This window comes from Mesoplodon mirus (assembly GCF_964341445.2).
Source record: "Mesoplodon mirus genome assembly, chromosome: 5".
Taxonomy (NCBI): domain Eukaryota; kingdom Metazoa; phylum Chordata; class Mammalia; order Artiodactyla; family Ziphiidae; genus Mesoplodon; species Mesoplodon mirus.
The window spans coordinates 65,743,321-65,767,672 of NC_138980.1; the positions used below are offsets into that span (position 1 = coordinate 65,743,321).

Genomic DNA, 24,352 nt, shown 5'->3' on the forward strand with positions numbered 1-24,352 from the left:
CAGGGTGTGGGAGAACAATGCTTTGAGTGTCAAGGGGAAGAATCCATGTGATTGTATTACAGCTACTATTTCAGGCTGATGATTGAGTCAGCTTGTGGTTTTAATGACTCAACTTTATCTCCATGTCTGAATTGTGGCTGCTTATATACAGGCCATCTGCTCACTGGGATAAAAGTCAAGGAAAGAAAGAAATTCATCTCCCTCTCCCTTTCCTTCCCTCTGCCACTTCCCAGCTTCCAGCTAAGCTCTCCCTACACTGATAGAACCTTAGAGTTGGGACCAGCGCTGAAGACCTCCAGTGATTAGCACCTCACCTTCTCGTAGGTAACAGGACTTGAGACCCAGATAAGGTCTTGCCAAGATCTACAGAACTGGCTAATGATAGAGCCAGAACTGTTACCCACTGTTGTGAATCCAAGTCCAGGAATATTTCCACTAAGCCTATGTGAGGAGCAGGAGATGACAGCGAGCCCTCTGTGTAGGCCAGAAATACTCTTTCATACCTTCCAGCAAGGAGAGCCCTGGACATGGTGAAATTGCTTCAGGGAGTTTTCCAGTGACCACCTGTCTAGAGAGGTTAAGAGTATATCCTCTACCACCACTATCTCTCCCTCCACTTTTGTAAAAATAGGACAGGAATTATAATTAGGAGTGTTGTAGACAATAATGAGTTCTTTAGGCTGGTAATGATTGCCCCATCTGTCCTAGTTTCCTCTTCCCTAAGGAAGCTTATTAACAAGAGTACTTCCTCCTTAGTAGTAGTTCCTAGCCTGTGTGTTATAAATATCTTTTTTCCAAATCATTAACCTTTTTCTAATTCATCTATACTAGTGTTACATGTCTGATTTCGTTGGTGTTTTTATCTAGCTCACCCCTAACTTCTAGAAATCTGGCCTCAGGGAGCTTTGGCCAATGTCTCAAGATTGTTCCCTTTTCCCCACAGTCTGTGGGACTACTAGGAGTTAATAATCCTCCCTGGTCCCGTAGAGTCAAAATATGTATCTGCTTCTGTGGCTACTTTTCAATCGTCTTAACAAGTACCAAGTTAGGGAAAGGCTGGGAGAGGTTGTCTTCTGGACAGTCAAGCTGTTCAGCGTAACTGTGGCCCTGAAGCCAGAGTGGCAGCCAGGATTCCTCGATTCTGTTCCCAGTTCCAACAAGAGTTTTTCTCCTTTCTGATTCTGACCTTAGGCCACATCAGGTCCATGCCTAGTATACCTACCTTCTAGGCTTAAAAGGGAAATTTTGGTCTTTCCTGACTTACCATCCACTCAGTTTTTATGCAGTCTGCAATGCCTCAGAAGCTTTTTGAATCTAGGAAAATATAGAGATGTGCTTGATTAGGTACAACTGGTATCTTCTTAGTTTTAGAGGAAGAAACCAAAGAGAGAAACAGCTGAAGATACTTCACACTTGTACTTTGACTTTTCCCATGTTGTCCAGGATAGGTGTTCCTTTTCCCTGGGTCCAGAGTCAGAAATTATTTTAACATGTACTTACCCCTTGAGTCACACACACACAAATACAGTTGGAATATTTTCTCAACTGCTCCTGACTGAATTCAAAGGAGCAGCAAAGTGATAATCAAGCCACTGCCTTTTCTGGACATGACAAGTAGGGTCCTAGAGAAGGGAGTATTCCAAAAACAGAGCAGAAACTCAGCAGGTCTGAGGAAGATTTTGCTGGAGATAGGAGACCATCCTAGTCGCACTCCTACGGGCCCCTTTCCTCCCCCGTCCGTCGCTGAGGCATCATTACATGTTCATAATCCGAGGAGTAGTTTGTGTGAAACCCTGGAGTCTTGGTCACACACCTTCCCCTGTAACCAGATGAGCCCTGTGCCTGCCACCCAGGGTCTTCACTATTCCTTCTCCTCTTGGTAGACAATCCTGCGCGTCCCTGGGAGGAGGAGACCTGTAAATTGGTAACCTGTGGGCGTGCTGTGTGCTCCAGCTGACCCGTGGGTAGCCTCTGCCGTGTGAACACAGTGGCTCTGGGTCATGTTTCTGCAGAGGCTGACAGCCCTGGTGAAGGCCTGGGCCCTCTGACCGTGTTTGGCTTCCGTCCCACCTAAAGCTTTTTGCTGGTCTCAAGAAGGCAAAGCGGACACTTCGTTCACTGACTCTTCTGGACCTCTTCCTTCCTGCTCGTGCCCTGCCACTGCCCTGCATTTAGGAGTGCTGGCCTTCTCTCCTCTGTCTCTGCTTCTTTAAGGTTTAGGCACTGCTTTCTCCACCCAGCTTTCCCATGACCCAGCAAGCTGTTTTGTTTTTTGTTATTTAATTGGATATGAATCACATACCTAAAATTCACCCTTCTAAAGTGTACGATTTAGTGTTTTTTAGCCTATTCACAAGGTTGTACCAGCAGCACCGCTAATTCCAGACCGTTTCATGACCCCAAACAGGAACTCCACACACCCATCCTCCCCACGCCTCGGCCCTGGCAACCACAAACCTGCTTCCTGTCTCTGGATTGGCCCATTCCAGAGAGTTTACAGAAATGGAATTATAGCATCTGTGGCCTTTGTGTCCGGCGTCTTTCACCCCTGGCAGGCAGCTCTTTGGGACCTGCGGTCTCCCTGTGCTGCTTGTAGGGCATGGGAAGAGGCAGACAACATGAGATGGGCATTGTCCCAAGGAACGGCTTTCTTGTTGAGGATACTGGGACCATAAATGTGGATTCCATGAATGAATGTGAGTCTCGGGGATGACGCCCAGGAGTTAGGACAGTTAGGACAGAAGCTCATGGATTGATTGGTTCTTCTCTTCCTATTTAGGGTGGCAACTGAAGCTTCACTATCCCTTAGCCCGTTGGGCTAAGATTTCTTTGTAGGGTTCGTCCTGGCCATCCTTGACCCCAGGTCTGCTTTCCCTGACGTACCTTTCACTACCCCTCCCCCTACACACACCCACACACACCTTGTAGAGCCCTTGGCATTTGGATCATCGCTGCTGCCCTTGAAGAGGTGGAAAAGAGCTCAGCGTGTGGGCACGGCGAGAGAGAGGGAGGGTTGGTGGAACCCAGGCGAGTGTGGCATCATGTGACGTCAGTGCGTGGCTGCTGCTCCTCTTTGCGGGAGTCCCTCTGGCCGCCTGCTAAAGGCCTTCCTCTGCTTGGGACGACCCTGCCCAGGGCTGACTGAAAGTGATTTTGGCCTAGGAGCTTCCTGAGAACTGCCAAGAAAACAAAAACAATACTGTTTACTAAGCTTGAGTCTGTTTACTTCCAAGAACCCTCTGATGAGAAAACAGATTTTGAGTACTTCTCTCTCTTTACATTACACTGCTGATACTTGAACTCCGTTGTGTCTGTCTAGCTGTATTCAAACTTTTTACTGCTTTTCACACAGGAACTCAAGAGCTTGCTCTCCTACCTGTACCGTACTCTCATATTCCCTGCTTGCCCCCTCCCCACCGCAAAGGTATCTTCCATGTGTTCCTGGCTTTCTTCCCCTCCTTCTTCAAAAGAAGGGCCTCTGAACTGGACAGGGCCGCCATGTGTGCATGCCTTCTGGCCGAGTATCTGCCGTAGAGATCGATAGGGATTCGAAACTGGCCTTCCATGGACGAGATCTCTCATGTCTTCTCTTGCAGGCAACAGGAAGGTCGGGTGTGCAGCCATATCTCAGCTAGAATCAGTGCTGACCAGGGATGATGCCATGACCTGTGTTCCTGCCAAGATGTCCAAGAAGAGCGAGGAAGTCCCCACCATCCTTGAGGAGGCCAAGGAGTTGCTCGGCCGTGCAAGCTAAGCCAGGTCCTGGGGCCATGGCAGCTCCTCAGTGGAGCTCCAGACTGTCCCTGCTCTGCAGCATGTGCCTGAAGGGTCACAGAGATATTCCTCTGCGGTGGCCACTCGCATCACCTTGACCCCATCTTTGTCTCCAGCCTGCTGCTCTCTGTACATCACACACAGCTTCAGCTGCCTGGAGGCCAGAAGGAAAGGGCAGTGTGGGGAGGCCTGAAGCCAACCTGGCCAGCCCTGGCTCTCGTATTACCAAAGCAGGCTCTGTGTTTGCTGCCTTAACCCCAAGTGTCTCCTCCGTTCTCCGTGGCCTCATCTCAGACAAGGCCCCACCTGCTTTCTCAGCCCCTACGTTTCCCGTGGGCTTTTACCTAGGTCAGTCTTGCTGGGTTTGTGCTTTCTTTTGTGTTTTCTCTGGCCCTGAGAACAGCATGGGCTGATGAACCTTTGGGCTCTGTCCTTCCTTTCATTGCTGTCACCACCACCCCGCCCCCCTGCTCTTCCTGCCCCTGGCTCTTGTTATTACTAGGGGTGGGGCATTGGGAGCTGCTTCCAAGGAAGTGGGGAGCAAATCCCCCTTATCCCACTTTCTGGGAAAGCCCTCCCAAAACAAAAAGAACCTGGACCACTTTTATCTGTTCTCCTGTGGCCTAGGCCAGAGCCTAGGGCAAGCAGGCATGGCACAGGTGGGACCTGCCCCCAGCCTGCTGCCATGCTCTCTGCCCTTGCCTCTCTGGACCCTCTGCACCAGCCCTAGGCCCTTCTCACGCCCTCCCTAGAGCTTTGGTGCATCTCATCCCAACACCTTCTCCTCTGTCTCCAGGGAAATGGGAGGTGGAGCCTCCTGGCTGAGAAATTGTTTTGCAAAAGGATCTATTTTTATATGCATTTTTTTTTTTTAAGAAAAATAACTCTTCCTTCCTCCTTTCCCCTCCATAATGTAAGAGGCTTTTATGGCAGGTTCCAGAGTCCCTGGGATTTCTCCCCACAAGCCTCAATTCTGAACAAGCCCCTGGACCTCCATCTCAGCCCTCAAGCCTCTGGGCCCTTGAGGCCAGTGCAGACTCTCTCTCCCAGCATCTGACTCTGGGGCAAGGCGAAGCTCTTCTCTTGTTGAGCTGGACCAGGCCTAAGAGTAGTGGGAGCTCTGAAACGACAGAGTTTTTATAAATTTAATATATTTATCAAGCCAAATGTGCAAATGCTAACTGGCCACTCTGGAGCAGTGTGCACAGGCTATGCCCCACCCTGCTCTCTTCTCTGCAGTGGGCAGGCCAGACTCTTTGGCGGTCCCAGCCACAGGAAGCTCAGATTCTCCGGTCAAGGTGACACTTTGCCCTCCTGTGCTCCTTTCAGCTTCCCACCCCTGGGAGAGAGAATGGCACTGGTAGGGCCTGGCGCAAAAGTATAGTTATTAGAGCAAGGGGGAGCTCAGGAGACCTAAGGGCGCCTGCAGGGAAGCCTTGAGGCCTGGAAGGAGGGTTCTGGTTGTTAGAGCCTGTGTGTGGAGGGGCAACAGCAGCTCCTTTGCACTATTTCTGGGAGGACCGTGGTGCAGGGGCCTGCTGCTCCCCTAGGTCCCTCCTCCCTGCTGACATCTGGGGCTTTGACCCTTTCTTTTTTAATCTACTTTTGCTAAGATGCATTTAATAATAATAATAAAAAAGGGACAAAATGCAAACCTGTTCCCCTCACCTCTTGGGCTTCTGGGATGTCATCACCTCCGGTTTGTTGGGTTTGTTTTCAACTGTTAATAAAGCATCGAAACAGTACTGCCTTACAGCTTCCCTTGTGAATTTCTGAACTATTTGTCTTCTCTCTCATCCAGGCTTCTCCACTTTTGTCCTGCCTCAAGCCCGATTGACCTGACAAAATCATCAAAAGGGTGCCGGCACCTTCATGTGCCAGACACTACGGTTGGGCGCAGGGCTAGAGCTGATTCATACATAGTGGCTTCTGTCCCCGCATTTGCCCTCTGTAAAGGAGAAGGGCCCCAGTTCAGCCCCCTACCCTTCCACATTGCTGCCTCTTGGCTTGGAACCCTTTTCTTGGATTCAGTTCTGGGGCCCCCACCTCCCCATGACCCCAGACTTCACTTGCAGTTTCCTAGCAGTACCTGTGCCTCTCTTCCTAAGGGAAACCTATGCCTGCCATTCTGCCATTCTCCCGTATTCCCCTCCCACACTCGCTCTTGGTGTCCACAGACCACATTCCAGGCTACGGCTTACCCTGGGGTGGAAACCTGAGCCTGCCCAGCAGAGGTCAAAAGACAGAGGTCATGCTCCAGGTGACTTGATGCTCAGGGCCAGACTTGTTGGAGCACATTGTGACCTGCACAAAGAAATCTTACAAACCAGGTCCAGAACAGACGGGGAAGGGCTTGGAGAGGAACCACAAACCCATTTGGGCAGGCTCTGGCACTGGAAAGAAAAGCCTCTTCAGTAGCCCTGCAGCCCGTGCAGCTGCCTCCCCAGTATGGAGGTGGGTTCCCTGCCTCCTCCTTCCCTACCCCCCGAGGCCACGCGTTTCTGGCTTAGAGCTGTATAGGCACACATACCAATTAGGGGACCAACCAACCACAGCTGCTCACGCGCTCTGCCAGTCTCCTGCCGTGCCTGGAATAGAACCCAGGCAACCGGCACCCCACCCTCTGCAGCCTGGCTCTCGGAAACCAAACCCTGCTTCCGTCTCAGCAGCCACGCACACCACCCCTCCTCCCACGCAAGAAAGCCGCCCCCAGACACCTACCTAGTTGGAAGGCTTGGTTTCCATGACAACAGACTTCAGAAGCTGGCAGACCGCTTGACTGGCTCTGGGAGAGTACAGAGGACGCCCAGAGACAGTCACCCCCAACCCTGCGGTTGGGCATGCCCTTGCCCTCACCGACCCTCCTGAAAACCCCAATGGGTCGGTCTTTATGTCCTTCCGCCCCTTCCTCCCACTCTGTTGCCTGCAGCTGCTTTGGCGGCAGCAATCTCGAATCCCTCCTTGCTTCCAGGAGGCTGGAGGAGGCGGGAGACGGGCTAGGCGAGAAGTGAATGGAAAGCACAGAGAGAGGGAGAGAGGAAGGAGGGAGGGCATCTGCGCCTGCGGGCAATCTTATGTCCGTCTTGCCCTTTCTGTCCCCTTGACACCGCCCGCCTCCCCCCCACACACATGCATTCCAAGCCCCCTGGGAGGGAGGGTGGGGGAGGTGAGGGGTGTGGAGGAGGACTGGCAGAGGAGAGTCCACCCTCCTCCCGCGAAGCCTGGCAGGGCGCTCGGGGTGGTCATTTTAGCAGGGAAGGGGCGGAACTCAGGAAACGACCACGGCCCCTCTCCAGCTCTATTTGCCAGCCCGCGCCGCCCCCTCGCCCGGGTCTCCTCTTCTGCCTGGAGACAGCAGCGAACAGACAACGGAACCCGCGGCCGCACGCTGCCACGTCGCGCTCAGAAATCCCCTCCCCCGCAGCGGACCCGCAAGCCGATTACACACACGGGGTACAGATCCACAAGCGCCATTGCGGTCAACGCACACCACTGTATATGCACGACGGTGTTGCCGCATTGAACAATGATACACAGACGCTCGGCACTGACCCAAAACCAACACGCAACACAACAATCGCCTCCGATCCCACTCGTCTTCCAGCATACAACTCTGAGCTCATCATTTCATCCACACATGCCAGGAGCCCCCATCTCTTACATAGAAACGGTGAACCTTTCAGAAGAAATCGTTTAATTTTTTTCAAAGAAAAAAAGCCATATAAATATTAGAGTATAAAACTTGCGTGAGACACAGGAAGGGGGTGGGGTGGGGAGCTACGTGACTATGCAAAGAGAAGCGCTTAGAGGAGTCAGGACGCGGGAGGGGGTCGCCGCGGCGCGTGGACACAGCACAAAACACAGCACGGGCCGCCGCAGGCAGATTCGGGGACAGACGGCTGCGCGGAGCCCGCCGCCCGCGGCCCACTCGCCATTACAGAAAAGCACGCCGCACTATACTATTGGCTATTCTACACCAGCCGAAAGAGGGGGGGGCTCTACACCACTGCAAGGGCGGGGTGGGGTTCTCGCGAAGCCCCGCTGCGTGAACTGGACGCCGGGGAGCAGAAGGGATGGGCAGAGGAAGGTCTATGCACAAGGAGGCACTGGGGGACTTTAACCAGGCTCTGGCCACGAGGGAGCGGACTGGGGGCCTGGGCAGTGGCCTTCACAGAGAAGAAATGGCACCTGGCGAGGTGAAGGACTGGGGCTGCTGGATGCAGGGGCCCTGTGAAGAAGCAAGCCCTGATGCTGGGCTGACACTTTCCACTTAGTCCCTGCTCTAGCTCCTTTCCTTTCCAACCCAGGGACCAAAAATGGTCTAGCTGGCCCTCCCTTCCTGCTGGGGCCACACTGATCCTTCCACCAGCAGCACCTCTGGAGTACCCAGCACCCACAGAGGCCCCTCTGACCTCTCCAGGGGACCTGGTCCCAAACCTGCTCTGAGCTTCCTTGGACCATAATGCCAGTTTAAATCCATTGGTGCCCGTAGCTCAGCCCACCACTGGCTGCCTGGGCTGCCCTGTATATGACAGATGAGGGTCCAGCCTGGTGCTTGGCTTATGACTGGAATTTGGGGATCTGGTCAGTACCCTGGGGGCATACAGAGCCTCCTGCAAGACCCTGTTAACTGATGGATCAAGCTTTGTCCATCACACACACACACACACACACACACACACACGCGCACGCGCGCCCTTCCCTTCTTTATCTTACCACCCCATACTGTCTTAGAACATGCAGTGAAGTCTCTTGTTTGGGGAGGGGGAAGTCACAGCATGCAGTGGGAACATCAAACAATGAAAACCAAAACAAAAGACTGGTCCCCAGGGTGCTGGGAAGAGGCATGGTAGCAAAATGCCCTCCCTAAATCCAGCAAGCATCAGTACCATGGGAATGGTGACCATATCTCCCAAAACTTGAGCTTGGTCTCAGTTCCTGGAAGGTGGTGAAAGGGATTGGCACCAAACCATGCTTTGGGGGAAGTTTGAGAATTGAAGGAGAGGCCAAGAGGTCATGATGCCCTTCCAACTCTTCAGAACTATGAGCCTTTTTAGGTCACCAGGTACCTCAACACCCCCAAACAACTTAAGAAAGAGGAGCTGTTGAGGAGGAGGGTCGGGTAGGAGGGAGGCAGGGGATGGATGGGCCTGATTGAATCTGGAAGATGGAGGAGTTCAGCTGTAACTGAAGGGGGTGTGATAAATGGTGTCTACACTAACCCACTACCCCCATGGGCACAGCAATTGATTGGATGGGGGTTCCCAGCAGAACTCCCTTTGCATATTCAATCCCCTGGGGGCAGAGGGGGGGTGTTGACTGGGCACTTGTTTCTGTTTCCCAAGGGGAGCATGGCCTGGGCCCCTACCAGTATCCTGGGGGTGAGACCTGAAAATCCGAGGCCTGGGCACAGCTAGGGAGAGGCTGGGCTGGTTGGGGAGGGAGGCTGCCCTGTGGCTCCAAGGCCTGGCCTCCGCATTACTTCTTCTCCTTCTTGCCCGACTTCTTCTTGTTGCCGTTGCCACCTGCCGGGGCCTTGCCGTCTCGCTTGCCAGCTGCGTTGGTCAGAGTGGCATTGCTGCCGGGGATGTAGACGTTCTGGCGGTAGTCGGGCACGTGCTGCAGGGTGAACTGGGGTCCGTAGCGGGCACTCAAGCCCATGGTGCCGGCACCCCCTCCCAGGGTGGAGCTCCCATCAGCGGCTTCTGCAGAGACAAGGGAAGGTCAGGGGCTAAAGTTCAGGGTCCCCAACAGTTACTCTCTTATAGCACAAGCAGTTATAGCACTGGACACACCATCCCACCCACAAGGGGTAGGGCTAAGAGGCTCTAGAGTGACCGCCTAGGTTTCATTCCTAGTTCTTTGACCTACTAACTGTGATCCTAGTGAAGTGTACCTAACCTCCCTATGTCTCCTCAGTTTCCTGAACTGCAAAATGGGGATAATAATAGTACCTATCTCTTCCGGTTTTCGTGAAGGCTAACCAAGATTACATACGTAAAGCACATAGACTAGTGACTTCAAACATGCTAGCTGTCATTTCTCTCAGGGCTGAGACACTGCTCTCAAGTCCTTGCCCTAGCCCTTCTCCAGGCAGCCTCTCTGGTCTCCACACTAGACCACAGACTCCTGGGGGGCCAAGACCATGGTTCGTGCAGGTTCCTATCCTGTTCCACCCAGTGCCAAGCACAGAGCGGGCATTGAGTCGTTCTCTTATGAGTTAGGAGTAGGTGCTTTTCCAGGGATTCATTTCGTAACAGCAACCAGTGCCTACTGTGTGCCAAGCACCTTGCTAGATGTTGCACATGCACGACAGCTTTTTACCTCAACTCAACACTCCAGGGACATGGTGCTCTTATCCCCGCTTTACAGATGAGAGAAGCAAGGGTCAGAGAAGGTAAAAGACTAGCCCAAGGCCTACCAGCCAGGACAGGTGAGAGCAGGGGTGAGGCCTAAGTGCATCTTAAGTGTATGCTGTAGGGTATGGTCACCACTACCACCACCAGAGGCCTGCACCTCCTCACTGCTCTGAGAATACAGCAGGGGGAGAGAGGCTGAGAAGATGATGATCCCAGGACCAGATGTCTTAGGTACAATGTAGGCACAGGCTCACAATGTTAAGAGTAGGTGACATCAGAGAGAGCCTGTAGCCCAACTTCCCGTCCTGCAGAAGAAGAAACTGGGGTCCAGAGAAGTGCAAATTCTGACCCCGGCTCAGTGTCACCTGGGAGCTTGTGAGAATCACAGACTCAGAATCTGCATTTTAACAAGATCTCCAGGTGATGCGTATGCACATTAAAGGGAGAGAAGCACAGAGGTACCTGCCTCATAGGGTTTTTGTGAGGATTCAAGGAGACGGTGCTTCATGCAGTGGAGCACTTGGTAAGAGCTCACTAAACGTCAGCTGCTGTCACAACCACCACCACCACCATAAGGCGTGTCACTGCTTCTACCCTACATGCTCCCGCACTGCCTCCCCAGGGGGTAACAAACCAGGAGTTTTGATGACTCGGGCAGAGCTCATGAAGCCCTTTGCCGGAGTCCTCCCGCAGTTGGAGAGTTAAAGCCCCAGGAGGGCCCAGCCCAGCCCCCATCCAGCAGAAGAGGTTCCCCCCACCCTGGCCTCCCTCCACCCTCACTCCAGACCCTGGGAGTGGGTAGAGAGGGTGACTAAAGCCGGAGAGGCTGAGTAATCCTGGGACACCAACCAGGGATTGAGAAACAGACAGGAAATGTTCTCAAAGAACAGCACCAGAGGGGGAGGGGCATAAGAGAAAGCCGAGGAGAGATGAGCCCCGGCCTTTCCGCCTCCTCACTCCAGCGCTCAGGTTTCCACAGCCTCTATTTCAAGCCCCAAATCTCTGCAGTCCGAGGGCCTTCAGGGGGCGGGGAAGTAGGTTGGGTGGGAGGGAGCAGCGCCCACTTCCTCCTCTCCTTCCTCCGGCTGCGCCCCTCCCCCAGCCCTTTCATTGCACAGGCGTTTCCTCCGTTTTCTCTAATTAACTCCAGGCGGGAGCGGGTCCTCGACCGCGCTGCTCCCTCCCTCTCCCCCCCAAATGGAAGCAATGGGGGACGGGGCCCAGATCCGGCTTCAAGAGCCAGGGTTCCAGAGTGATTTAGGGGATTTAGAGGGGAGACTGTCAGAGGCGCCAGAGAGAGAGACAGACGAGAGGGAGAGAGAAAGGGGAAGAAATGGGGAGAAACAGGGAGAAGGGAGGCGGAAAGAGAAAGCTAGGAAATAGGCTTGACTGGGTAACTGGAAGCCAGGCCCACCCACATCCTACATGCACCCACGATCTCTAAGGAGCACCCTAAGGGGCACCCGAGGAGATGAAATGACAAAGCGAGCCCCACCACCTCCTCCCCAGAAGCCCAGACCTGATGTTAGCCTGGGCCCTACGGGATGCAGTGAAGCTGGGCTGGACTGGGAGGGAGGAAGATGGGGAAACCCAGAGTGTCACAGAAACTGGGCTGCCCTTGAGTTCTGTCCGGTCAGCTCTGCCACGAAGGAGCCAGCCGTGTGACCCTGACCGAGGCCCTGCCTGACCCCGACCTCAGTTGGATTGAAGGCTCTGACCTTCTGTGGAATCAAGTCTCCAATGGCACCCCCCCCTTCTAACCCTGCAAGACCTACACTGGGCAGGAACCAGGATCTTCCCTGAGTCCAAGGAGAAACAGATTTTGAAGAGCAGCAAGAAAGAACCTGGGCATCCTCTGGCCTGGAGGAGGTGAGAGCGCTGCCAGCCTCCCTCCTCAGGGAAGCACACCCCAGCCCCATCCTCCCGGCTCCTCCCGCCCTGCCCTCCCGCCCCCAGGGCTGAGGGCAGCAACTCCAAGCAGTCCAGGAGGCCTGGTGAGACTCAGCCAGGGCCAGCTGAGCCACAGGCTGCAGCCTCCTTGAGAGCACACCTTCCTCTCAAAGGTTTATTTAAAAAGCCTCCCAAGTGTACTTGCTCCCCCGCTTGCTTACTCCTCCTCAGCAGCCCCACAGGCCTGGCTGGGCTGGACTCCAGGAACCTCTCCGGCTCCAGGGCCAGGAAGCGGGTGTGAAAGTGAGAGTAGGGCCTGACCCTGCCACTTCCACCCCCAAGGTCCATCCCCCCAGCTAACACCCGGCTCGGCTCGGGCCCTGTGTGGGCCAGAGGGGTGGAGCCCTGACAGGGGAGCCAGACTGCGGGGACCCGGGGACCTTCTGGGAGGGTCTGGGGCTATAAATACTGACTCCATTTCTGTTTTTAAAATCTGGATTTAGGCTAAAAAGTCTGCTTCCTGGCCTTAGGGCTCAAAGCCACAACAGCTAAAATATACCTTACTGTCTGTTTACTTCCCTCAAGAACCCAACTTGGCATCTCCTCAGACCCAGCTAACTGCCTCTTTCCTACTCAGTATCTGGCCTCTCTAGAGCTACAGCAGCTCTCCCACTCCCACTCCCATGCCAAACCCGGGGTCAGCTCTGTCCCAGAAGGCTGGCCCCCCGCCCCTTCTCCCTTCCTCTTCACCACCCACGGCCTCGCCCCACTGGGCCTCACAGACATCCGGGGAAGGCTTGCCAGATTTAACAAATAAAAATAAAGGGTGCCCAGTTAAATCTGAATTTCATATAATTTTTTTTTTTTAGTATAGTATGTCCCGGTCCTAACATTTGGAACCTACTTATGCTAAAATATGACTTGTTGTTTATCTGAAGTTACAATTAACGGGTCATCCTGTATTTTATCTGGAACCCTAATCTGGGAGAATAACGCAGCATTAAGAGAAGTTCAGCCTCTAAACTTATTCAGCTAAAAGGGAAACTGAGGCTGGATGGAAAGGCAGACAAGGTCACTGGTGTACAAAGGGCATGAACTTAGGAGTCAGGCTGGATTAGAATTGCCAGTCTGCAGCTCAAAATGGGGGCCTTGGAGCAAGCGACTTCTTGGTTCCCTCATCTGTCAAATGGAAGGAATTAGACCTGCCTTGCAGAGCTGGTGAGAGGATCCACTGACATGTGGCCCATCAAGTTTGCCTAGCATGTGCTGGGGCAGCACACAGGCACAACTATAGTGGTTACAATTCTGACTTTACCTGGTTCTCTACCCACCAGGCCTCCAGACACGCTGGACAGCCGGGCTCTCGGTTCACTATGTAAGGCCACTGCCGGCTTCCATATAAGCCCAGGACTGGCTGCTCCAGAAGCTAGCCCTTCTTAGCAGGCGTTATTCTAATTCTACCTTCTATCCCACCATGGGTCAAAAAAGATAATCGTTAATCAATTTTCACCATTGCATAGCATGCCCTTCCTCTCTGCCAATCCTATGCTGAGGCCTTACATTCTGCCCTCACGACGCCACAGTGAGATCTGTTATTATCGTACGGATTTTGTAGTCAGTGAAACTGCGGCCCAGAGGGGTTAGTCACTTGCCTGATGACTCACAGCTTAGTGGTAGCACCAGGATTTGAAGCCAGGCTGGCCTGCCTCCAAAGCCTGTGTTCTTAAGCACTAATGATATTGTTCCGCCCCCCTCTGTCCCCACCGGCTCAGGACTCTTCTTACTCTTCAGGGATGAAAACCATCACCTGAATCTCTATTGCTGAAGTTCTTTGTTAGCCTTGTGGGAAAACTAAAATCCTGCTCTGCAAGTGGGGGCAACCAAAAAAGAGAGTGTGCGCTCTGGACACTCCTGTCCAGAGTGTGTGCTCCCTGCTGGGGGTATCCACACCCACGTCCATGGATTGACGGCATGTATGTGCCAGGCCCAGTACTATGTGCTTTACGGTATCATCTCACTGAATCCTTACAACAATCCTTTGAGGTCGCTGTCCCCATTTTCTTGGCTGAGGAAACTGAGGTTTAGAGAGATTAAGCAAACTGATCAAAGTCACAAAGGTAGTTAGCGGCAGAGCTAGGACCTGACCTACAGTTGTCCCTTCCAAGGCTAGACTTTTAACCACTACTCCCTGCTTCTCCTGCAAGGATCTTTCCCTGTTCATTCCCCTCTGGGCATCCCAGGACCACCCCCCCACCCCCATCCCTCAGCTATTCCCTAACCTGGCTTTGTATCCTCGAATTATGGGCTGCCTCAGATCGGCTGAAAGGTCCAGAGGAACCACATAGGTGGAAAGCCAGTCTCAGGGCACGGTGCTGTGGGATGCACCCCAGAACCCCAGGTCTCCCACCCCACACATGCTGGCACAACTTACCACTGGCAGAGGCCAAGATCATGGCTTGCAGCATCTCTGTGTCAAACTGGTTGTTGGGCCAGGTGCCGGTTTCATCGCCATTTTGGGATCTGCGGAGAGAATGGGATGGTTAGCACGGCCTCCCAAGCCACCAGCTCATGCCCCTCCTGTCCTCTCCCCGGGCTCCCACATCCAGTGCCTATCCCCAGCCCATGCCCAAGACCTGCTCCCTTCCAGCAAGGTAGAAGGTGGATTATACAATCCTTCAGAAGCCAGACCCCCCCCACCATTTGCCAGTCCCCCAAACCAGCTTTCTACTGTTTCAGACACCATGGCCCTTCGAGGGAGAGGGCAGGACGCACTGAAGCTTGCCCCGCCTTGAGGGAGCAGTGGTTCACAGTGAGGGAGAGCAGACCCTCTCCCGAGGACAGTGAGGGTGGGAAACGGGAGAGAATGTACCAGCACTTGACAAAGGTGTGAGAACCTAGAGAGAACCTAGGGGGAGAGGTTGGGGGCCCCACGAGACAGGGAGAGAGGTTTCTAAAACTCAAGTCTGATCACTTCAGTGGCTCGCTGAGCCCTCAGGATAAAATCCACAGGCACACAAGGACCAGCCCCTCCTATTTCACAAGAACACCCCCAACCTCACTCTCAAACATTCTATCAGAAACCTTTCCTGAGGCGCTTTCCCTAAGTCCTCAAACTCTCTCTTGCAGCACATTTTGTGCAGATTCCATTCCCTAGATTGCAAGTTCCCTACCTCTGCCCTGGTAACATGAATACGTTGCCAGAGGGGACCCCTAAGCCCACCCAGGCTGGGTTAGGTGCCTCCGCTGTGCTCCCACCCCCACTGTCTGCCCTGTGGCGGCTCTAGTCCCACTGTGACTGCCACTGTCCCCACCTGTCTGCTCCACCCCCAGACCCAGCTCCTTGATCTCTGGGACCAGGACTGTGCCCGTTTTCTACTGAAGCACCTAGTTAAGAGCTTTAGATGCTCTAAACACTGAGAAAAACACTAGGTGATTCTTAATTGTTAAAAATGTTAACCTGTAAAAGAACTCTAATGAATGCTAGCCCAACTTGGATTTTTCCCATAGTAACTATTTCCATGCTTTCGGGGGGAGTTTTCAGGGATCAAATTTTCAGGGAATTTTCAGATATCAAATTTTCAGGGATGAAATTTCCATTTTTGAGGGGAAGGAGAAGCAGCCTGACACACACGTCTATTAGTCGACCTTTGCACCATCTGGAACACTAAAGTTCCTCAATAAATGTTTGTTGCCTGAATGAATGGGGAAAGCCCTGCCCAGAAAGGTAGGCTCACTATGAGGTAAGAAGGGTTTGGCACCAGGGGAGGGGCTGCAGGGAAAGCCTTGAAGGCATGAAAGAGTGAGAGAGAGAGAGAGAGAGAGAGAGAGAGAGAGTGTGTGTGTGTGTGTGTGTGTATTTTGTCACGGTGGCTAAGCACAGTCAAGAGCTGCTTTACAATTTTTCCAAGGTCTGTCCCTGCTTATGGTTTCCCCTGATCTGGAATTCCCATCCCCAGGCAGGTGGACTCAGTCTAAGGCTCAGACCAGCTGCTGTGTGGTGCCCTCTACAGTGTCACAGCAAATGTAGCGTTAGGGTTGGAGGAGAAAGCAGGAATGTCATTTCTCCCTCCACAGAATGGGAAGAGCTGGGATTCTGGGTTCATTTATTCAATCAATATTTATTGAGCAAGTACTGTGTGCCAGACACGGGACTAGGTGCTGGGTTTGTAGCTGTGAACAGGACTGAAAAAGTCTGACTTCACGATGCTCGATCTCCATTGAGAGGCTGATATTAAATAATTACAAAATAATTGAATTGTAATTGTGATAAGCAAGTGCCATGGAGGCAAAGAGCAGGGGTACAGGAGAGTTCTGCCTAGTTGGGGTTAGGGAGCCAGTCAGTCGAGGCTTCCTCAAGGAAAAGATAGGGTATTTAAATCTGAAGAGGCTATCCAGGTGATCTGCAGGAGAATGCCAGCCAAACAAACGTAGGAGTGATAGAAAATCAACACTGTATAACTGCTGATGTAAAAACCGATTCAGGCAAGGATCATCAGTGAATACTAAAATACTAAAAGCAGCGAAAGGTTGCTGCACAGTCTCAAATATCACCCACAGATTACTTATTAATCACCAATATTTTAAAATATCTTTGTAACAGAGAGATCTGGAGATACCACTTTAACCCAGGGAACAAACTGAGCATCACTGACAATGGGACAAACTGGCAGGAAATGATTCGCAGCAGAAAGTGTACAATGTCACCCACGCCGTATTCTTATCAGACTCTGTAAGCTGATCTCACCATGAGAAAATGATCAGCAAATCCAGACTGTGGGACATTTTGAGAGACAACTGGCCCCGACTCTTTAAAACATGTCTATTTCTTAAAAAAAATAACCCTCCAAAAGGTAAGGAGGCTGTTTTAGATTAAAGGAGATGAAAGAGAGGTAGCAAGCAAATGCAATTCGTGTTCCTTGATTGAATTCTGGAGTTAAAAGAAAAAAAATACAGGTTGAAAGGACATTTGGGGAACATTTATGAAAATCTGCTAGTAGACTGTATATTATTGCATTAATGTTAAATTCTTCAAATGTGATCATTCTTTTGTGGTTATGTGTGAGAATGTTATTGTTATCAGGAGAGAGATACTAAAGTATTTCAAATGTTACGACGTCTGCAACTCTCAAATGGTCCAGAAAAAAAGTGTGTGAGGTGTGTGTGTGTGTGTGTGTGCGTTGAGAGACAGAGAGAGAGGAGAAAGTAAATGTGTAAAATATTAACGATTGATGAATCTAGGTTTAAAAGAGTATTTGGATGTTCATCATATGATTCTTTCAACTTTGAGAGGTTTGAAGCATTTCAAAGTAAAAAACTGAGGGGTAAAATTAAGTTAACTAGGAGAAGGGTAGTGTTGTGAAAGCTTTCCAAGCAGAGGGAGCAATACGCCCCCAGCCTCTGAGGCTGGGAGGACCTTGGTGAGTGCAAACCACTAAGAGAAAACCAGTGTGGCTGCCATAAGGCGCAGTGGTGTCAGGGCCTGGGGCTGCAGAGTGTACACTAAAGATTTTGGTCTCATCCTAAGAGCTCTGGGAAACCACTAAAGTATATAAAAGGGGGGTTGTCATGATCAGATTTAAGTATTTAAAGGTCATGTTTGCTCCTATGAGAAGACTGAGGGTTGGGGGTACCTCTGGGAGGATGGGAGCCCAGTGATGGAGCCTCAGCCACCTCTGTCTCCATGAAAATCCAGGAGTCCTTACTTGCAGGCAGACTGAGCTCTCTCTGGGCCTGCCTGGGGGCGCAGGGCTGAGGCAGGTGGCCTCAGGCCGAGGTGAAGGGCCTAATGGGGAAAGAGTGGGGAGAGCAGGTAGGGGGGTGAGCAGCAGGGAGAAGAGCTTTGGGGCTGTGGGGTAGACAACAGGGTCAGACACCAGGTTAGGATACCCTGTGGTGGTGGGTAATGGTGTTGAGGGAATAAAGGTGAGTGGAAGGGTGGGCCTGGAACCATGCCGGGCTGGGCGGAAAGGGTTCTTGGGAAATGACTGAAGGCTGGAGGCCAAGCACGTGGGCAGGAGATGAGTAGAGAGACAGACTTCTTTTTGAACCATTTACTCAGAGCTTCTTATTTCTGGGTAGTGGGCTGACTAAATTATATACATATTGTCTATTTCAGCCTCAGAACCACCTACAGATAAGTGTTATTATCCCTATTTCCCAGCAGATGAAACTGGGGCTCAGAGAGGTCGAGAGACTTTCCCAAAATCACACAGCCGGCAACAGGCAGAACTACAACCTGTACCCACTATGTGCCAGTGCCTGTGACAGGCCCTAGGATTTAAGAGGTGATATGATTCTTGCCCTAAGAAGTTTGTATTCTAGTGTGCTCTGTGTGTGTGTGTGTAAGGGGCAGTCCCAGAGGCTGGGTTGTAAAATTATGAATGCTTTTTCTTTTAAACTGTTTTCTCTATTTCTCATGTTTCTATAATGAGCATGGATTATTTTATAAGCAGAAGAAAATAAGATGCTATTTGTTTGAATGACTGCCCAAACTGAGGGAGAGCAGGGATAGTGTCTCTTGGGGAGGTGGAACGGAAGGGGAAATGGCAGTGTGGAGCCACCCAAGGAGAACAGTGTGGGGACCAGGGAAAGCCAAATGGAGACCCTCCTCTGGGCAGAGGCTGGGAACAGCTGCAGGGCGGGGCCTGGGGTACAGCCTGAGAAGGAGAACTGGCTTGCTGGGCTCAGGGCTTGAGACAACAGCTGTTGGGATCAGAAGCCAAAAGGAGGACCTGAGCAGGCGTAGCGGTGGGGAGGAGGAGCACCTGGCAGGCAGGGACTTCCTTTTGTCTAGGCAATGGGACAGGGCGCTGGCTTGAACTTGAACCAGGTTTACTGAAGAACTCGACGCTAGCCCTGCTCTGAACCTGCTGTCCCAGTAGCCAAGATAGGCCAGAGAAGCAGTGGGGAGCCAGAACCAGGGTTAGACTGAATAAGAGAAATCTCCCCTCTTCATCTTCTCACCCCCATTGACTCATCAGAATGGCAGCAAAGAAAACCTGCATCATTCTGCTGAGCCTGAGAGGCCTCACCACAGGGCCTTTGCAAATGCTCTTCCCTCCACCTGGAATGCTCTTCCCTGTTTCCTTCAGCTGGTTAACCCACAACCTCATTTCCTCCTGGATGTCCTCCTGCTCCCCAACCAGGTCAAATCCCTATTTTATACTCTCACCACCAGGAACTGCTCTTCACAGCACTTAGGGTACCTGTAATCTTACAATTATTATTATTATTTTTTTTGCGGTACGTGGGCCTCTCGCTGTTGTGGCCTCTCCCATTGCAGAGCACAGGCTCCAGATGTGCAGGCTCAGCGGCCATGGCTCATGGGCCCAGCTGCTCCGTGGCATGTGGGATCTTCCCGGACCGGGGCACAAACCCGTGTCCCCTGCATCGGCAGGCGGACTCTCAACCACTGCACCACCAGGGAAGCCCTACAATTTTTTTTGAGTCATTATTTGGTTAATATCTGTCTCCCTCAACACACTGTAAACTCCCTAAGGCAGAGGTTATGTCTATCTCCTACACCTAGAATACTACCTGTCCTACGGTAGGTGCTTATTAACTATTTATTGAATGAATGAAAGGGGGAAGTTATAGTTGCTGGACTGGGCCCCTAACATTTGACTTCATCTGGGCCCCTGTGCAGCTGAATCATAAATGCTTGTTCCATCCCCCTCAAGTTAACTAAGGAAGGGAGAGCCCTGCACCTTCTCCTCCATCTCCCCAAGAGCTCCCTCATGTACTTTAGGCCACCAAGTCTCTCATTTGATGAAAAGGGACTTGAGGCAGGGGTAAGGCGGCCAATCCAGAAGGCACGTAAGAGTCAAACGGCTAATAAGGACCTACTTGTATAGCACAGGGAACTCTACTCAACACTCTGTAATGACCTATATGGGAAAAGAATCTAAAAAAGAATGGATATGTGAATATGGGTAACTGATTCACTTTGCTGTGCACCTGAAACACAATATAGTAAATAAACTATACCCCAATAAAAATTATTTTTAAAAAAAGAGTCAATCGGTGGGGCTCTCAAGTTCAGCAATGAATTCTGCTTCAGGGCCAGTATATGGCCTGGGGTGGCGTTGGGTAAAGGGAACATGAATTGCCCTGTACTTCTCATCACCTCAGCTCAAATGGCACTTCCTCCTGGAGGTCTTCTCTATCCCCCTCCCCCATTACACTCACATGACCCTCCTCCCAGAACTTGCTATGATTTGTAACTAGAAATTTTTTTAGCGTGATTTGTTGTCAATTTTCTGTCTTCCCTGCTAGCATGGCAGCCTATGAGTACAAGGATCGTGTCTGCTTGTTCACTCTTACAGGCCAATGTTTAGCACAGGGCCTGGCTCATAGTATATGCTCAATAAATATTTGTTGAATGAATAAATACATGAACGAATACATGAACAACCTAACGGATAAACCTGTGGGAAGGCTTGCAAGACTTGCAGGGAAAAGGAGAAAGCTGGGGTCAAGGGCGGGGCAAGGGCAGTCCAAGCCATCTGGTTTGCTGCCTTCTACGGGCCTGCTAGGAACTAACTGCCTTGAGACCTCCATACCAGAGGCAGGACTCACATGCCCAGGAGCTGGAGTCTCCACCGTACACCGAGGTGTCCTGGGTTCTTGTGGCAGTGAGGGCTCAGCATCTGGGGAAATGTGGGCAGCAAGTGTCCAACCAGCGAGAAGGTGGGGAAGGCAGCCCAAGCTCTGCCCTCCCTCTGTCTCCTGGGCTTCTTGGACTCCACCAGTCTCCCGACTTCTAACAGGGGGAGGCTTGGCCCAGAGCTGACCCCACTCCCCTCAGACCAACTGCAGGTCTTTTGCTTAAGTCCTCCTCCCCTCCACCCCACCCCCGCCCGCTCGCCCCAGGGAGTTCCTGTCTTAGCAGGAATTCATACCAGATTGATCTGAGCAGCTGGGGCAGCCTGGATGGGAGGGTGTATGGTGGAGAGCAGAGATCAAAGGCTCTGTGTGTGAGGGGCTGGGGAGGGAGAGAGCCTGGGGGGCGGGCATGTGTGTGCTGGCTTGCCCACATGTTTTAGGAAATGAGAGACAGAGAGAGGGACACAGAGTAAAAGACAGGATAAAAGAGAGAGAGAGAGAGAGAGAGAAAGAAAGAGCAACAGAGAAAGAGACCCATTAAGGCAAAAAGAAACAGACAAGAGACTTAGAGAGATATACAGAGAGAGACAGAGACAAAGACAAAGGAGACACAGAGAGGCTGAGAACAGAGAAGAAAGGAGAAACAGAGGGAGAGAAAGAGACTGGAGACAGAAGAACATCAGGACACTAGGAAATGATGAAAGAAGGAGAGACAGAAGAGAGGTCAAGGACAGAGACAGGGAAGCAGAGACAGAGGGAAAAGGAGAAACAGAGACTGAGACTAAGGCAGAGTCACGTTTATTCATTGATTCCACATTTATTGAGCACCTAGCCATAGCAGGCGCAGCAAGAGGCACAGATCAGTGCAAGGAGACACAAATGGTAGGGACCAAGATACAGCAGTAAAGACAGAAACTGAGATCGAGACGAGAAAGAGAGGGAGAGGCAGAGATTGCAAACTAACGTAGAGACTGAGCCTAGGACGGTGAGAGAGTGTCAGAGACAAAGGGCCTGCAGGCAGAGAAGGCTGCAGGCTCTCGGTCCCCAGCCCCACCTCCAGCTGCCTGACCTCCCTCCCCTCAGCCTCGGCTCTTTCCTGCCGGCTCTGGAGGAGGCTCTGGCTGCTGACAGCTCCTCCCCTCCTCCTCCTGTCCCAGATTCCTCTGCCTGAACCCCAGTCAGGACGGGAGGCCAGCCAAATCTGGAGCAGGGGGATGGAGCCGGTGGATAGGTATAAAAACCTTCCTCTCCACCCAGAGACCACCTTGAGACCATCCTTTGCTCCCACGGAGTCCCCAAGATACAGGAAAAGGTTTGTGTGGTGGGGCGAAGGGAAGGGATGAGTGTGTGAATTGCGTTTCCAAAATAGCCAGAGTAGGAGTCTCTTCCTTCTGGGGTTTGTGTACCAGCCCCCAACATACCAAAACCTTCCTGAAATCTGGAACTGAGGGAGGAAGCCATTTGTAGCAAATGCTGAGCCCTCCCCCCATCTCCTCCCACGTCATCACTGAGAAAAATGTCGCAGAGGAGAGGGTGGGCTGGAGAGGCAGTCACCTACCCGCTAGTGCCGGGTCTCTGGGCCTGGGAGAAACGCCAGTCCGTGTTGGGCGGGGCTTGCTGTGGAGAAAACAGAGGGAAAGGGGCTGAGTACCCAAATGGGGTAAGATGAGGGCGAGGTAGGCTCATTTTCAAAGACAAAATACACCTCAGGTCTCAGAGGTCTGAGGTAACAGAGACAAAGAGATAAAATCACAGTTATCTGACCACAGTGAGCAAACCCAGATTCCTTTCCTAAGGAACCGGCCCCCCTTCCTCCCTGCCCCCAGACTCAGAACTTCTGAGCAGAGATTCAAGGGCTGAAAGCATCTTCTGTGAAACCGGGGGGAGGGGTGCAGAGAAGGCCCCCAAAAGTCGCAGAGGAGGTTTTTACATGAGAATTCCACCAGCCCTAGAAAGAATTTCATTCAGCTCCTCAGCGGGGAACAAAGCATCCTCTGCGGCAAGATGGCTGCTGCTCTGGGTAACCCTTTTCATGCCAGGTTGTGCCTTTACACATTCAGAAGGACACCTCCTTCAGACCCTTGGCTCTCAAGGATCCCTTCCCACAGCTAAATACATTATTAATTTAGGAGTTATGCCAGACTGGGCCTTTGGATGCCAGGGCATCCAAGCCCCAGGACACCTCCCACCCCCAGAACTCTGTGCCAGACAATGGCTTTGACTAAGGAGGAGAGAACAAGGCAGCTCTGTCTGGGACAGAGAGAACTGCTGGGATGGAGCCCGGCAGAGATCAAGCTCCCACAGGCTCCAAGGAGAGCCAACTCAATCTCCAGGGCTCCCAAGGGGCAGATCTGTAGCCCTCTCCCACCTGGATGAAGGTTTGGGACTCTAGCCAGCCACTTCACTTCCAAGACACTCCCAGCCTTTCCAGAGGGTGTATTATCCCATCACACACTCTCATGGAGCACTCCTAGAGGCATTTCCTCTCCATTCTGGGGTGCTCTGGTAATTAATTCTCACACTCCCAGGAGCAGAGAGGGAGGTGTGAGCACCTCCGATTACACTGGGGAGAAGGAAGACCCAAGGCTGCCAAATGACTCACTCTAAGTCTCACAGGTGGCAGTGATGTACGCAGAACCCAGAAACTTAGCATCCCAGGTACCATAGGAGTTACAAGCACCATTCTGGAGCTGCCATGGGGAAGGGCATAGGGATATCCAGCTCTCAGTTACTATATTCTTAGACACAGCAGAATCTACATGGAGATGCAGGAACCATGACAGACTGGAGGACAGGAACTAGGCCAACTCACAACCTACATAAGGACAGCGGGTCCAAGTTTGTTCAATTAGGGCTGCTCAGGAATCAGGAGCCCCAGTAGACTTTTCTTCACGTGTTAGGCTCTAAAAGGGAAAGAATGCCCCCCTTTGCCTCATCCCAGCAGACACAAACCATCCCTCCTGTTCTCCAGTTTTACAAGTACCAAGTGATTGAAAGCACAAATTCTGGAGTTAAGACAGACCTAGATTAGATCTTTTTCGACCACTTACCCTGTGAACTTGAGCAAGTCACTTGAGCTCTGTGAAACTCAGTTATAAGAGGGAGAATTCTAGTACCTACCCAACAAGTGTGGGGAAGAGCAAAGGAGACGTTGTGGCTCTCTAAGAGGAAGTTGTAGTAAGGCTCTCTCAATTAGCTATCAGAATCACATGGGGGTGTTGTTCCAAACTATAATTCTGATCCGAGGGGCAGGATGGGGTACGGATATATTTTGAATAAAAGCTCCTGACGTTACAGAAATGTGTGCTTTTTACCATTATAGTTTCCCCATGTATGCAAGCACCCTGCTGGCTTCTGGCAGAGGCCATGGCTTTCCAACAACCAGGGAAAGAAAGACTTGCCAGAGTGTCAGATAATTTGGTCACTCCCAAAGCCCTGATCCTAGATCGCTGGGCACATGTGGTGACGACGGAGCCAAAAGCCTATGTCTTAGCGTCCAGAGCCCAGGTGTTCCAGGGTCCCACTTCCCACCAGAAGACAGGTCGGTGGTGCCACAGAGGGCCCAGGCTGCCTGTCCTATAGAGGCCTGTTCGCTCGTCCCAGGCCGGACCCCGCCGCCCCTTGGGCTACTGGGCAGCCTGGGCGACCCGAGCTAGGATTCTGGTCCAGAGGCACCTCCGGCCTCTCTGAGCCCCGGGCCCGGCGTGATCCGCCAGCCCGCGGGT

At 52.0% G+C, this 24,352-nt stretch overlaps 2 protein-coding genes across 2 annotated transcripts in view; one reads left to right on the forward strand and one right to left on the reverse strand.

The window, feature by feature from the left end:
* DIAPH1 (diaphanous related formin 1) overlaps positions 1-5,519 on the forward strand; it is a 97,469-nt gene extending 91,950 nt beyond the window's left edge. Inside the window, exon 27 of the mRNA XM_082622313.1 lies at positions 3,597-5,519. Coding sequence (XP_082478439.1) covers positions 3,597-3,754 — 158 coding nt within the window. The 3' untranslated portion in view covers positions 3,755-5,519. The remainder of the gene's footprint in view (positions 1-3,596) is intronic.
* Positions 5,520-9,252: 3,733 nt separating this feature from the next.
* Positions 9,253-24,352, reverse strand: part of LOC309805359 (uncharacterized protein) — a gene marked incomplete at its 3' end in the record, with an annotated part of 180,299 nt that continues 165,199 nt past the window's right edge. Inside the window, exons 9-11 of the mRNA XM_082623284.1 lie at positions 22,186-22,244; positions 14,455-14,543; positions 9,253-9,479 (exon numbers count right to left, since the gene is read on the reverse strand). Of these exons, the coding sequence (XP_082479410.1) occupies positions 9,253-9,479; positions 14,455-14,543; positions 22,186-22,244 (375 nt within the window). The remainder of the gene's footprint in view (positions 9,480-14,454; positions 14,544-22,185; positions 22,245-24,352) is intronic.